The sequence below is a fragment of the Ostrinia nubilalis genome, chromosome 24, assembly GCF_963855985.1.
Source record: "Ostrinia nubilalis chromosome 24, ilOstNubi1.1, whole genome shotgun sequence".
In the NCBI taxonomy this organism is placed as follows: Eukaryota; Metazoa; Arthropoda; class Insecta; order Lepidoptera; family Crambidae; genus Ostrinia; species Ostrinia nubilalis.
This window is the reverse complement of record NC_087111.1, coordinates 3,165,715-3,180,874: the sequence shown is the minus strand read 5'-3', so window position 1 is coordinate 3,180,874 and position 15,160 is coordinate 3,165,715. Positions and strand designations below refer to the sequence as shown.

At 36.5% G+C, this 15,160-nt stretch overlaps 1 protein-coding gene and 1 long non-coding RNA gene across 3 annotated transcripts; one reads left to right on the top strand and one right to left on the bottom strand.

Annotated features, from left to right (window-relative positions):
* Positions 1 to 678: 678 nt before the first annotated feature.
* LOC135083711 (F-box/LRR-repeat protein 2) lies at positions 679 to 15,097 on the top strand. Of its 2 annotated transcripts, none has more exons than XM_063978425.1 (11): positions 679 to 1,056; positions 6,626 to 6,794; positions 6,952 to 7,107; positions 9,457 to 9,606; positions 10,522 to 10,682; positions 11,536 to 11,641; positions 12,213 to 12,414; positions 13,209 to 13,376; positions 13,816 to 13,870; positions 14,231 to 14,379; positions 14,944 to 15,097. In XM_063978425.1, the coding sequence occupies exons 1-11, from the start codon at positions 964 to 966 to the stop codon at positions 15,077 to 15,079; spliced, it is 1,545 nt and encodes a 514-aa protein (XP_063834495.1). In that variant the 5' UTR covers positions 679 to 963; the 3' UTR covers positions 15,080 to 15,097. The 2 variants fall into 2 exon arrangements, with proteins under 2 accessions (XP_063834495.1, XP_063834494.1); XM_063978424.1 differs by lacking the exon at positions 679 to 1,056 and adding an exon at positions 5,871 to 6,129.
* LOC135083699 (uncharacterized) lies at positions 7,462 to 8,558 on the bottom strand. Its single transcript, XR_010259683.1, has 2 exons — positions 7,932 to 8,558; positions 7,462 to 7,571 (listed from the first exon to the last, which is right to left on the bottom strand). It is a non-coding gene; the product is annotated as an uncharacterized LOC135083699 (long non-coding RNA).
* Positions 15,098 to 15,160: the final 63 nt, after the last annotated feature.

Here is a 15,160-nt window from a genome sequence, read left to right as displayed (position 1 = left end):
GAATAATTTGCTTTTTTAAGAGCATCACTAAGCTTGTTTGACGTATTAAAAAAAATGTTACCAGCAACTAAATATTTTTGTACCAATTTGATAGTTTTCGCAATCAATATTTGGAATAGAATTTAGAATTATATTGTAAGTACAAACGAAAAGTGCTAGTACTACAGGAGAGATCTATTGATCTTCACGGTTTAATGTACATATTTTATTTACATGAATGTACTTAATTTAAGTAAGCACGATTGGTGATTAACAGACAGTTAATTTTTGCAAATAAATTTGAGTTTAGTACGTTACTATTAACTAAATGAGTGATGTATATTTAAAAAGATCTTATACCACAGAATAATAATGTACTTCGCTTTACTCTTTATAGTTTTTATTTTATTAATAAAATATTTTTTAACACTTTTACGTACCTACTTCAGGATACTTTTTAAAATAAAACCGTCATAAATATACGTTTTAAAATTAGGTATTAATTTGCTAAATGATGATTAGTTCTAAGCAGAATGCTATGATCAAATGCCAGTTTGGTCAATTTTATCGAGTCAGTTAACGAATATTAAAAGCCTGTTGTTACTGACTGAGCTGCCTCCTATAATTAACACGTTAGTTAAAATGATGCTAGACGGACAACTACATCTATCTCTTGGTAAGAGTAGCACGAATGCAATACGAGTCCTCTTGGCAGCCACAACGGTCAGCGCCCAGTTCAAGCGAAATGCCGTACTTATTTTGGCTTGCCAATTTAATACTGACAGCATACATGTCTAGTATAGGTGTACAGTCTTACAGAGATAAGTCTTGAATCGCATTTGTAAAGCGAAAGACAACATACATGACGGATATTTGGTGCTACTAATGTGCTTTCGCGCCAAACGTGTGTGTTTTGAAAAGTGAACGTAGCAGACAGTGCGTGAATAAAGTTTATTGAAGTGAATTGTTTGTTAATTATTCATAATGGATTCGTGGGGTATTCTTAACGTGGATACAGCAGCAGCTGCAATTTCAAGGGATGACATGCAATCCAGTTTTCGTCGGAAGCAAGTTATGGTAGGATACCATCTACACATTTTCCTTATTGTAACAAAATACTTGTTAAAAACTTATATGTCTGTTTAACGAATAAAAGTTCAATCAATTGATATTTTTGAAAAATTAATTTTTCAAACGACTATTTTAAATCATTTCAATGTTAAATTACACGTATTGTTTTTGTTATTTGGATAAGTCCCAAAGATGCCACACTATGCAGTTAATATTATATCGATGATCTTTTATTTTTATACAGGCATTTAAGGATCATTATTATAATAATGTTTTTTTTAATAAAAATAAATTTAATTTAATTCAAATTCATAGAACTAATGATAAAGTTTAACTATTTAAAAAATAAGAAAGCGTCTACTAAGGCTGATTAATAATAACTAATCTTTTAACTGACTTTCTATTACGATCACTGTAGAGTAGCGTCGCACGGTGGATCGAAATGGCATTAAAGTGGACATAGGGATTTTTTCCGGAAAATCGAATTTTAAAAATTGCCAATCGATAGTCCTTTGCTCACTCATCACGACATGTCATATCACATTTTTCTCTAAACCTGATACTTTAGCTTAAAAAAAATAATTTGTGTTTTTTTTGTATGAAACGAGACATAAAGTGCTGATTTTCTCCGAAGACCTGCTAGATCGTGACTTGAAACAACCTAGGTCAGTATAACTGCATTATTTATTAATATTCTAAGCTATTTCCAGCTGCTCCAAACCGCAACTTAGCCTGTTAAACGATTCCGAAAAAAATTAAAATTGACTCTTTTTGTAATTGTATTTTAGTTCTTTTTTTTAGAAAAAGCTTCGATTACGGTACTAGAAAGTGATTTTATCGTTAGGTGACATTGTTATCTATTCTCAGAATCTGTTAAACCCTTTCTTTCCTATCAGCACATGACTTTAAAACAACAATGAAGTTACTCATACCTCGTAAATAACGTGTTTTGCGAATAAGCAGATAATGGTCAGGGGTGGGGGTAAAAAACAAACAAGGATTGTTTATTTGTTTTAAATTTAGTTTGGGCTGTGTAACGTCACCAATAACATTCAACTTTAAATGCGGTTTTTAACATGTAATTACAATGGAAGCTATTGTGACTAATATAGATTTGTTCGTAGTCTTAAGAAATACCTTAAAACCTTTGATGGACAGTGAGGAACTTTATAATCACCTTTAGCAGAAAATGGTACATTTGTCAGAAGAAAACAGTGTTAAGAGCGTTTACGCCGTTTGGCGCAAAAACAGTACTTTTTCAACCCGTTACAATCATTAACCAGTTACATTACAAATATGTTAATATAGGCATAAATAATTAGGCAATTTCGTCGTCTAAATAGTTAGTTGAGATAATATTTCGATTAGTATAATATTTAAGAATTCTATCAAGATAAGTCCTCACAGGTTTTAAAATTTCCACTTTAGCGTCAGTTTACAAGCTGATTTTTTTATAAAAATACTGTGAAAACGATATAACAAACATTTATATCCTTAGATTTAAGCATGAAGACAAAATTGAGGAAAATGTTCTGTTTCTGAGTTAATTTATGTAACGTGTAATTCATCTTTTTTTCTGTTTCTGAGTTAATTTATGTAACGGTTTCCTCGGGATAAAGGAAGTAGTCGAAGCATGTAGTGTAGAAGTTGGCATGTTTTCTGTAATAGCATCTATATTAATTGACGTTGTTTTTTCACTAGGTTCAGTAATTTTTTTTTTTCCTTTGAACCAACATTTTCCTCAATTTTGTCTTCATCAAAAACTAGTTGCCAGACCCAGTTAATTGGAGATTCAAGGCAATCACTGTTTCTTCTTAAAAATTGGGGAAGAGATAGATGACAGTTTGTCCATCGTCCATTAAGATTAGTACAAAAATTCCGGCAAACTTTTTTTAACTTAACACTGTTTTCTTCTGACAAATGTACCATTTTCTGCTAAAGGTGATTATAAAGTTCCTCACTGTCCATGAAAGGTTTTAAGGTGTTTCTTAAGACTACGAACAAATCTATATTATTCACAATAGCTTCCATTGTAATTACATGTTAAAAACCGCATTTAAAGTTGAATGTTATTGGTGACGTTACACAGCCTAAACTAAATTTAAAACAAATAAACAATCCTTGTTTGTGTTTTACCCCCACCCCTGACCATTATCTGCTTATTCGCAAAACACGTTATTTACGAGGTATGAGTAACTTCATTGTTGTTTTAAAGTCATGTGCTGATAGGAAAGAAAGGGTTTAACAGATTCTGAGAATAGATAACAGTGTCACCTAACGATAAAATCACTTTCTAGTACCGTAATCGAAGCTTTTTCTAAAAAAAAAGAACTAAAATACAATTACAAAAAGAGTCAATTTTAATTTTTTTCGGAATCGTTTAACAGGCTAAGTTGCGGTTTGGAGCAGCTGGAAATAGCTTAGAATATTAATAAATAATGCAGTTATACCGACCTAGGTTGTTTCAAGTCACGATCTAGCAGGTCTTCGGAGAAAATTAGCACTTTATGTCTCGTTTCATACAAAAAAAAACACAAATTATTTTTTTTAAGCTAAAGTATCAGGTTTAGAGAAAAATGTGATATAACATGTCGTGATGAGTGAGAAAAGGACTATCGATTGGCAATTTTTAAAATTCGATTATCCGGAAAAAATCCCTATGTCCACTTTAATGCCATTTCGATCCACCGTGCGTCGCGTCGCGTCGTTCTAAAAAAATATTTTTGTAGCTTTTTAAATGTTATTACTTAGGTACCTACTCTTAAAAACCATCGTGTTTCTAATTTTGATGTTATTATGATAATAATAATAATGAAGATTTCTCCATAAATTGATAAAGTCAGTGTGTGATGGTGATGAATTATAATTGCGGTGCAGGCCGAGGCAGTAAATTAATGGATGTTTATTTCCAGCACAGAGTTTAACTACGAAAGCTGAACATTTAACAGACTATAATAATTCACGTTGGTTTTCTTTGAATAAGAATTGTTGCCTCTACTATTGTCATTATTACAGCTAAAGAACAAAGAAAAGATACTGAGAAATGACTACAACAACTAATATTTCGTTCGAGCACATGAAACAAAGCGAAATTTTATTTCAAATTAGCGATGAACTTGCTTGCAAAGCCAACTGCAAGCTGATTAAGTTTATTTACCTTCTCTTTATTGTATGTAGCTAAGCTAATCATATAAAATCGAAGAGACTAATGATTTAACTGCCTACCTAATGGCGTTTGCTAACACAAGAAAGAAAGAAAAAAAAACCAAACCTACTCTGAAACTGGAATACGAAAGTTTTTAATTTACTAACGGAAAACATACTGTATTAATAATCATAGAAAAGTGACAGAAAGTGAAGAAAAATAACAGATGTTGAATTTCAGAATCTAAAATGAAAGTAATCAACGCGCTATGGCGGAAGTTTATTTACATTAACAACATTTCGGTCAACCAAAACATTACATATCTACACGAGTCGGTGACATTCCTTACACATTGCGATCTGTATGATGCGGTTATCTTAATATAGTCGTCTCGTCTCATTTGCCCGAAAAATAATCACGATATGTATGCATGCATTGATGAATCACCGTAAAGTTCAGTTTCACAGATAGTTACACTCTGAAATACAAGGATGTTAAGATTAAATCAAAGGTTGACGTGAAAATAATTATTTATGGAAAATTCGCAGTTAGCTACTGTTTGTGTTAAGAAATGTTTAGTTAAATACATGATTAACATAATTGAGTGTAAACAATGTAGCATTATTACTTAAATAGTGAATTGGGCAATCTTATGACTTTTCCAGCGAGCGCAAGCGGTGCCATTATCTTTCAGCGCATCGCATTTCTGCCGTAAGTGGCGGTTCACTGAGCTATTTATAAACTTGATGGTCTATCCATCCATACGCTTAGTAGGTACCTACTTACTGTGAACAAGATTGTAATTAATTTGACTGAAAAACGTAGGTCGATTTTTAACACAAGAAAAATAAATACTTCTTCTTACTACTCTAAAAATCACGTTTTAAATAATTTCATTTCAATTCATGGGTTTTGATAAGATATAAAACAGCATCAGTCTGTCCGGGTAAGTGACAGTAAAAAAATCAAACCAAACCACTTGAATAAAGTAAATTCGATGGCGTCGTTAGAAATAAGTTAGAAAATAAAACCTACTATCAGACTTAATCTTAGTCTGGTGCGGTAATGAGTCACAGTCCAGGAAATACCTTTTGGTTTGCCAATACGCGTCCGATGAGAATATGAGATTCGCTTTCCGTCTCGTTGAATGAAAGTCTGAAAGAATCGTTGCACTAATAATACGTACCTATGCAACTTTATAACCGCAAATCTTAAATCAAATACTTTATAGTGATACAGTTAGGTACTTACTAATATTTTATGTTTATAACGTAAAGGTAAACAAAACATACGTCAAAATGCTTACACCTGTGGTTTGTAAATTGAGGCAGATAAATTCGTGCACTAAAATATATCACTGGTAATAATACTGTAGTACTAGTATTTATTCTGTAATAAATACTTAAATTGGAATTGAAACAGACTCCCGAGTTTCATTGAACACATTGTATGATCTGTGTATTCAAAATTTCCCGCTCAGTAGGTAAAAACCAGGAAGACTATAAATATCTTCTCATCGAAAATCCATATTTACAGAAAATAAAATATTCATTAACTTCTACTAAAACCTAAATAAAGTTATCAATTTTTTTTAAATTTAATTATTAGACGTTTAATCAAAAGTAAATAATCGACAGATTCCCGAAATATTTCCTTCAACGTGCCGAGGCCTCGTGCACTCCCAGACGCTTCCAAAATTAACCACAGCGTTCCATATCTCCCATTCGCTGAGTACTTTCTGCGCGTCTGAAGTAAACTATTACGATAGTGCATTGATAAATAGGCATTTTACATGCATTTGTAGTGTTTCTTGCGTGGAAAACAGAAAGTAAATCATGGATATACCAACTGACATTTGGGGTCAGCTGGCGCTGGAAGCTGGTCAAGTGTATTTGACTGAGGGCGGTCAAGTCAGGAGTCCCTTTGCGAACACGGTAAAGTAGTTTGTTAGAAAATAAACCAGTGCGTTTTATTACGGATCTTCTAATCATCGGTAGAAACATCGAGCTGATTAAACTGCCAAATGTATTCTGCCAAGAAGGAAATAACCGTGACTGTTATTGTGTAATTGAAGAGTTTGACCTATACAATATCTACACCTAGAGAAACGTAGAATCAGATAGTGAGACAATGTACACTTATAACAAACTATTAGTTTCGTGGCAAAAAGAAAATGTTTAAACTGATTAACTGCAATGCTGTTTTTTTTAAAGGGTGATTAACTATAGAGATAGAGAGAGACATTATGTTTTAAACCTAAACTTTTCATTTTACTTAGTAATTGTCTATTGAGCAAAAATTGTTTCCAAGTCTGCCGACAGAAATTAATGACTTGTCATAGCTTTGGTATTCAGCAGTTAAATTTAATGAACATGCGTGCAAACTCTGGTAGTAACTATAGAGTTAAAATAATTGTGTTTCTCTTTTCAGACAATAGAAAAGCTTCCCGATAAAGTATTATTGAACATATTCTCATATTTAACACATAGAGAAATATGTCGGATGGCAACAGTATGCAAACGTTGGCGAATGGTAGCATACGATACAAAACTATGGACTCATGTCAGTTTACGGCCAGAAATATCTGGTCTACATGTCGGTAAATATTTGAAATTCTTAATTTGTACAGTTTTCGTAGACGTTACCTGAAAATGGCAACATTGAACTTGAAATGTCATTTTAATTACAGTAATTGATCATAGATGTCACTATTTGCGCCGTTCATTCTCATTTCCGGTTTATTTCATTCTTTCTAGGTTCCTTGGAGTCCCTTTTGGCGCTAATTTCCATAAGGTTCGGGCCATCTCTACGATACATAGAGTTACCGATTGAGTTGATCACGCACAATGTACTGCACGAGTTAGCTGCTAAATGCCCCAACTTGACACACATGCTGCTGGACTTTAGTACTGGTAAGCTACTCTCTGGTAACTACTATCCTTTTTTGTTTAAGACCGAAGTAGAACTAATTTGTAGGGTAGTAGTTACAAATACGCTAGTAGTTATTGATAAGATCTTACTACTTGCTTTATCAAGTCTTCACTCACTACGAAGTCTCACAATAAACATCAAACGCGAAGTTTATTAGAGTATTTCTCAAAAAAAATGTACGTAACGAAACGGTAGTAACGAAATAGTAAGGCCATAAGGCTTGTTATACATTGGCGAAATATTGTGAATGCTCTAAATTTATTCAATTCGAAATATTTGTAAGTATGCACCCAAATACGGGGTAATATTAAGGGGTTAGAAATAAAATAAGGGAGTAATCATTCATACTATTTTAATAAAATTATTTTTGTTCCATCATGTTTATCCATTTTGAGTCGTTCTCTGTAAGCTTTTTGCCTTTTGGCATTGGTTTTTGGCGGCATTCCTAAAAAAACAAAAAAAGTAATCACATAAAAACGTAATCTAAATGATTTGATTATTTTTTGCTGGTGGCACTTCTGTAAAGCAGATAGTATCCAATCCTTTTGTTATTGACGCTCTATATTTTTTGAAATAAATTAAGTAGTGAATATTACTATGCTTAGTCAGGTAATAACAGTATACACTCAGCATTATGTTGTACTTTTTCGTAACGTAACGAAATTCGTAAAAAACGTAACGAAATATTAGACAAAATGAGATCAGAAACAAGTATTTTTTTGATAAAATTTGTTACAGCAAATATAAAAGCTTACTAAATGTTCGTACCACACGTATTACAAAAAATGGTTAAATGAAGACTTACCGTTCTATATAAAATGGCTGATTTTACTTCCTGTTACGAAAAAGTAATCCCACAAAACACACACGTTTTCACTAATTTTCGCGATAGATGTAATGGCGGAGACGTCAGGCCAACAGCCATTCAGAGTGCAGCTATTGTTGTCCGTGTAAAATAAATACGGAATTGTTCAGAAACCATGGGAAAGTAGAAATAAATCGTAACTAAAGAGTAAATAACGAAATAGTAAATGAGAGCGACTCATTTTGTTTTTTTGCTTTAAATTGCCAATTCATTATGACACCCCATAGAAAATCAATTTGATACAGAAACTGCGATTACTGTAGAACGATAATACAAAGAAATTTACAATAATTTAGTTACGTATCGCATTTTATGAAACAAAAACACATGAAAAAGATAGGGTGGCAAACAGGTTTTTGTATGAAAGGTAAAAAAGGACTATTTTTAAAATATCTAAATATTTGGTAATAAGTAGGATTATAGCTATAATTCTTCGTTATCTTAAAGATTAATATTCATCCTTCAAAATTGTGTGTGTGTTTTTTTTGTGTGATGATTTATAAATATAAAACTTTTGAACTGTTTCAAAGCACACTTTTTTTTTTCAAAATGTACATTATTTTTGAGAAATACTCATTAGTAATTGTAGTAAGTAGGTATACAAGTATGTACAATAGGTAAGTATACTTACAGCTTGATGCTTAGGTTGTCTTGCTGCTGCTACAGCCGTGAGAGTAGACTGGTGGATAGCGGCTGTGGCAATGGCATCGTCTGTTCGGGCGGGCTTGACCTTCAAGCCTTGAAGATCTTCGGCTACCCTCACCTAAAATTGACACATTCCTATTATTGCTAGTGATGTGTTATTGCTGCGTGATCGAATCAGAAATGAGGAGATCCGTAGAGAACCAGAGTGACTGACTAGCTTGCAGAATCGCTAAAATCAAGTGGCAGTGGGCAGGTCACATAGCTCGTAGAGCTGACGGCCTGGGGCAGGAAAGTTCTTGAGTGGCGACCACGAGCCGGAAGACGTAGCGTGGGCAGGCCTCCCACTAGGTGGACCGACGATCTGGTGAAGGTCGCGGGAGGCGCCTGGATGCGAGAGAGAGACCGGTCTTTGTGGAAATCCTTGGGGGAGGAGTTTGCCCAGCAGTGGACGTCTTTCGGCTGAAACGAACGAACGACGTGTTATTGTCACGACACAAATTAACACTCACTCAAATACTCGTAACTCACTGTAATAAATAGTATCGGGGTTTATTTAACGGCAATACCCACTAGCAGGTTTACATATTGGTTACCACTGGGATTCACTGATGACTTAAAACCGTCTTCCTGATTGAGTATTGCGAAATTCTTCGGCTGCCTGGGTTACACCATCATACTTTAACTTTGACAAACGCCCAAAATCTGTCAAATTCCATACAAAAAACACCGGTTATCGTCATAGTTACAGTCAAAGTTAGGTGGTGCAACTCAGTCTGAATCTTTTGGTTAATTCAATATTTTTGTTTAATTTTCTTTCCAGCCATGCAACTGCACGACTTCTCAGAGATGCAGGCGTTCCCTACCAAGCTGCGGTACCTCTGCATCTGTCTTTCCGAGGTCATCTTCATGGAGGGCTTCATGAGGAAGATATACAACTTCATCAACGGCCTGGAGATATTACACCTTATTGGTGAGTGGCGGGGAATAAGTAAGTTATGAACAAAGACTACTAGAAAGAATACTTAAACGTGATGGTTATTGCACGAGACTTGAGTACTTACTTAGGCCACAGAATAATAATAAGTGCTTAGGCCCAGTTTTTTAATTCGTAGTTAAAATAACCAATGGTCAAATTTGACAGATGTCAAATGACAAGTGGTTAAATTTTAATATCAGAAAAAAATGTTTTTCGAACAATGGTTAGCTTGACTTTTAGTACATTTTTTAACTATTTGTTTACATTTTGTTAATATTTAACCATTAGTAGCAAATTTTAACAATTAGTTATTTTAGCTATGAATCAAAAAACTGGTCCTTAGCGTAGGAAAATCGGCGGCATGATTTGATTATGGAATACAGCTCTTTGGTCTCTATTTCTATCAATGATGGAAAGAGGGCTCTTATCGATCGATAAAAAAGCATTTGTTTTCGCGTTAAGTACACCTTCGTCGCAATGTAGAGTTTATTTCATTATTGCCCCAAATTAATAAATAGGCGCTGCGCTAGCTAAATAGAAAAAAATAATTATCTATACTAATATTTAAATGCGAAAGTAACTCTGTCTGTCTGTTTGTCTTGCTTTTACGCCTAAACCACTGAACCGATTTTGATGAAATTTGGCATAGAGATAGTTTGAGTCCCGGGAAAGGACATAGTTTTTCTGTGACAGACAAAATTCCACGCGGGCGAAACCACGGGCGGAAAGCCAGTAAAAATATACCTCTCTTTCTCCTCAGCCGATAGGCTGCATTCTAAATAAAGGCTTCTTCCAATATAGCTGTCACTATGTTTTCTACGTATTTGACGATACAACACCTTCGTTTCACCATAATATTAAGAAGCATACAACAAAATCATAAATCACAAATCCACAAACATTTCTCAGGAACCTACGAAAAGGTAGAAGAGGAGGAGGAAGAAATCTATGAAGTGATAAACGTGCACAAGCTGAAGTCCGCAACGCCGAATCTGCGCGTCATCAACCTATACGGGATCAACTTCGTGGATGATTCGCATATTGACGCGTTCAGCTCTAACTGTATCCAGGTAAGATGGAGAGGCTAGGTGGATCGACGATTTGGTGAAGGTCGCGGGAGGAGCCTGGATGCGGGCCACGCAGGACCGGTCGTTTTGGAAATCCTTGGGGGAGTCATTTGGCTGAAACGAAGGTGGATATTAGGAATATATTAGATTTAATAATCTTAAGAACCTAGATCACTCTCATTCACGACCTATTACTTTGTTCCCAGCAAATTTAGTTATTTCGAGTAAGTAAGTAGGCAGGCAAGCTTTTTGCCTATAACAAAAACTGCTCCCTCTCTACACGGGCTTACCGCCTGGAAGTGTGCGCATCCAGACCAAAGTGTGGACCAAATCCTCCAGTACTTTCTCGACTAACAAAGTATAAAAGACTCCCCCAAAGATTTTCACAATGACCGGCCCACATCTATGTGCTTCCCCGCATCGACACTGCAAGTAATGCAACCCCCTAAACAAGTGGCACTTTTTGATTGCTTCGAAAATCTAATATCCCTTCACGGCGAAGTTCTGCAGCAAACAAATAAAACCTCGCGCCGGAGTAAAGGCCTTTCCAAATTACAACTGCCGCGTTTTGCCACATGTCTAAATCCTACTAATATTATAAATTCGAAAGTTTGTATGGATGTCTGGATGTGGACATTTTTGTTACTCTTTCACGCAAAAACTACTTAACGGATTTTGATGAAACTCTGCAGTGTTATAGTTTATAGCCCAGAATAACATATAGGCTATTTTATGACTGACTGGGTGAAGCCGCGGGCAAAAGCTGGTTACTAATATACATAAGTAAACAACAATAACGTTGTTCGTACCTACAGCTCTTTTGGTAATGCTGAATAACGTTTTTCTTATCTTACAGTTGGAGTGCCTGGCGGTGAACTACTGCAACAAGGTGACGGGCTCTACCATGAAGACGCTCTTCCAGCGCTCGCGCCGCCTCACCTGCCTTCTCATGAACGGATGCAGTAAGTTTCTTTGTTTAATTCTTTATACCTGATGATAACTGGAGAACAACCGGACCAATTGGGTAGAGACACCAAGACCAAGACACAACTTAAAAAAAAATCCCCGTTGCCAATATCATAGGACAAGTCGCTTTTGGACAGCACCTATGAGTATGTCAATTGAAAAGGTGAAACTACCCTCTAGCTACTAGGTACTTGATACTTTTTTAAATGTACAGGATGTTTCATAAAGACCATGTCAAACTTAAGAAGATACTTATGGATGGCCATCTAGACACAGAACAGAATCATATCTTTGAAATGTGAACTTTTACTATAAGCTCTTTCTAAGTACATAGATGGTCATCTAAAAACCTTCTCCTTAAGTTTGACACGGTCTTATGTTACTTACACCCTGATATTCATTGAAGTTTGAGAAAGGATCTAAGTTCTAAGAGATAAATGAGAGCGTCCCATTTTGTAATTGGATAACTTTTATACCTAACAGTAAGTTTTTTCAACATACCTACCTAGTACAATACCTACTACAAGTAAAACAAATAATGCCCAATCCAAACATCTCCAAATCCAGGCCTCCAATCCGAGTATGTGATGCAAGTGGAGTGGGAGAAGTCCTCCATCCAGGAGCTGGATATCACAGCCACGGATCTGTCCACGGAGTGTCTCGTCGACATGCTCACCAGGATCCCGAATCTACGCTTCCTGAGCGCGGGACAGATTAACGGATTCAATGATTCCGTGCTGAAGGCCTGGCTGGAAGCTGGCACTGCGAGGTGAGTTCTAAACCATCTTTGACCTTTACACGGTTTTTTAAAACTATAATCCTACATTACGCCTATAAAATGATTTAGATTGAAGTTAGTATTAAAAAAAAGACTAGTTAGGTTTATATAAAAAATGCTAATGCTAAAAAACATACGGGTCGAATTGAGAACCTCCTTTTTTTGAAGTCGGTTGAAAATTACTATTGTACGTTTGCGTCAAAGTAGGTAGTTGCAAGCAAATCTTGACGTCAACTCCATGTCCATGTATACTTTGCTGAATCTCCCCGGGAGTTACTTCTCGTATCTTCAATTTGAGAACCTCGTAAACCCTGTTCCAAGAACCTCGTAGCCCTGGTCATGGAATAATTAATAATAAACGTTCATCTGTTTCCATGAAAAAAACACTAAGTTCACTGTTCAGTGCTTGCCAATCTAAATCCTATTCCAGGAACTTCGCACCTTAGCCTAGGCGTGGAATAAATAAACGTCTTGTTCCCTAGAGAAAAAACACTGCAAGTTCACTGCAACTTGCCAACCTAAATAAATTATCACTAATTGAGTTAACTTTTCATTGCAGTGCTTGCCAACCTAAATGCCATTGTAGGAACCTGGTAGCCCTATGTGTGAACTTAAATTCCGTTGCAGAAACCTCGTAGCCCTGGACGTGAAATAAAATAAACGATCATCTATGTAGAAGAAAACTGTTTAAGAATAAAGTTCACTGTTCAGTGCTTGTCAACCTAAATGCCTTTGCAGGAACCTGATAGGTAACCTTAGATGTGTGAACTTAAATCCCGTTGCAGGAACCTCGTAGCCCTGGACGTGGACTCCTCCGACAGCCTGACGGACGAAGCGCTCCACCGCTTCCTCTCAAGACACGGCAGCCAACTGTGGGGGCTGGTGCTGAGCGGGATGCCGCATATCACCGACCAGCTCTGGCAAAGCGTTATGCAGCTGCTCACCAACACCAAGTTAGATATTATGCAGACTGATTACAGTGCAATCACTTACTTGACTTACGCCCGTATTCACAAACATTACTATGAGGTCCCACAGTGTGCGTAGACGCACAGTGTGATACACGAACCAATCACAGAGCTCTATTCAACGCTGTGCGTTAGATTTGCTGCTTCACTTAAGCAGGCATCGTTTATACAAACGGGCGTTAAGATCCTATTTTATTTTATTCGGAAAACAAATGTTAATTGACATTGTTTTCGATATCCTTTACCTACATACTCGTATCTAGTGATTTTGACACCTCTGTGTGATATAACTCAGTAAACATTTTAAGGCGCAGCCTAGAACATTCGGATATTATAGTATAGCTAGAAGTTATTGTCTAGTGAAAATTATTAAACTTTTACCATTCATTCTTAGACAAACTACAAGTTACTTTTTGAATTGCAGAATCCTCATCATGGGCACACAGGAGCGCCTAGGTGTGAATATCCATGTTGATCAGGTAAGTTGCTAACTTACTCATATTATCTTATTTTCCCAAATAAGTAAGTATAACTTATCCCACTTGACTTGCCCACTCAATAGGGATTGTGAACTTGTTGTCTTCCACCAATCTCCATTCAATAATTTCAATACCTACTATTCAATTCAGAACAGAATGGGCATACGTAGAGTAACAAGTAAGCGCTCGAAAATGATGACCACGACCACTCTGGCAAGAGTGTACCAACTAGGAAGAAGAAGAATGCTGTGAGCACTGATCAATGCGAGACACAATGACTTTCGCATTGTTGTCTGGAATGTCAGTTGGGTGTAATCACCATTGATAATTATCGATAAAAACAATGGCCTCTGTTTCCAGCTGATGGACGGCATCGCGAACAGCTGCCCCAACCTGGAGCGGCTGGAACTACGTTGGGACCCTGAGAACCTGCGCTTCAGCGATAAGAGCCAGAAGGCAATCGATATTTTGCGCGTCAAGTGCCTCAAGCTGAAATGCCTTGTGCTCAGGTCAGTACAGTATTACTTTTTGGGCTTCAGATCTAAGATGTATGCAGGCTGCTACCAAAAGGCCAATTGGAGGTCATTTCAGGAGGCCTATGTTCAGCCGTGGACTGTGGACAGTGGACGTCCTGAGGTTGAAATGACGATGATGACCCAACAGGTTGCTACAAGGTTCCGGCAGATCAGAATAGGATGGTTAGCAGCTACGAGAATACTTTTGAGTTTCACACCCCAAAGGGTGGTTTTGGGTAGAATAGGATTAAACGAGTGAGATTCCTGTGGTAAATAGCGACGGGACAAAATATGCGAATATCAGGCCTTTGATAAATTAGAGAGCTTTGTGTTTCTGCAATGGAGGCCAAACTTGCTGATGATGAAAGAGTATCAACGGGCTCTAACTCTGTTGTCTACCTATCTGTATACCATGAACCATAAAAAATGTATCGTCTGGCCAGCAGCGCTGCAGCGTCGGAGTGTAGTCCAAATCCTCTATTTCCCTGCATTAAGTCCGCCTTGTACAGTGTTATGTGCATGATGTAAGTTCTAAACAAATCAATATCTTTATTCCAGCGACGGGCGCTACTACGAGATTGTCAAAGCGAACTTCGAGCGTGCCGACCGAACCACTGTAGTGCGGACTTCCACCAACTGCCGCGTGTCGAACTACTATCTCCTCTCTAATTATAAGGAGCTTATATTCAATTAAACTCCGTGGAACACCTTGTTTGACGACGTTTATCTTTTCACCAAGGGTCTAAGATACCAGACCACTAAGAATAAAAGCTGC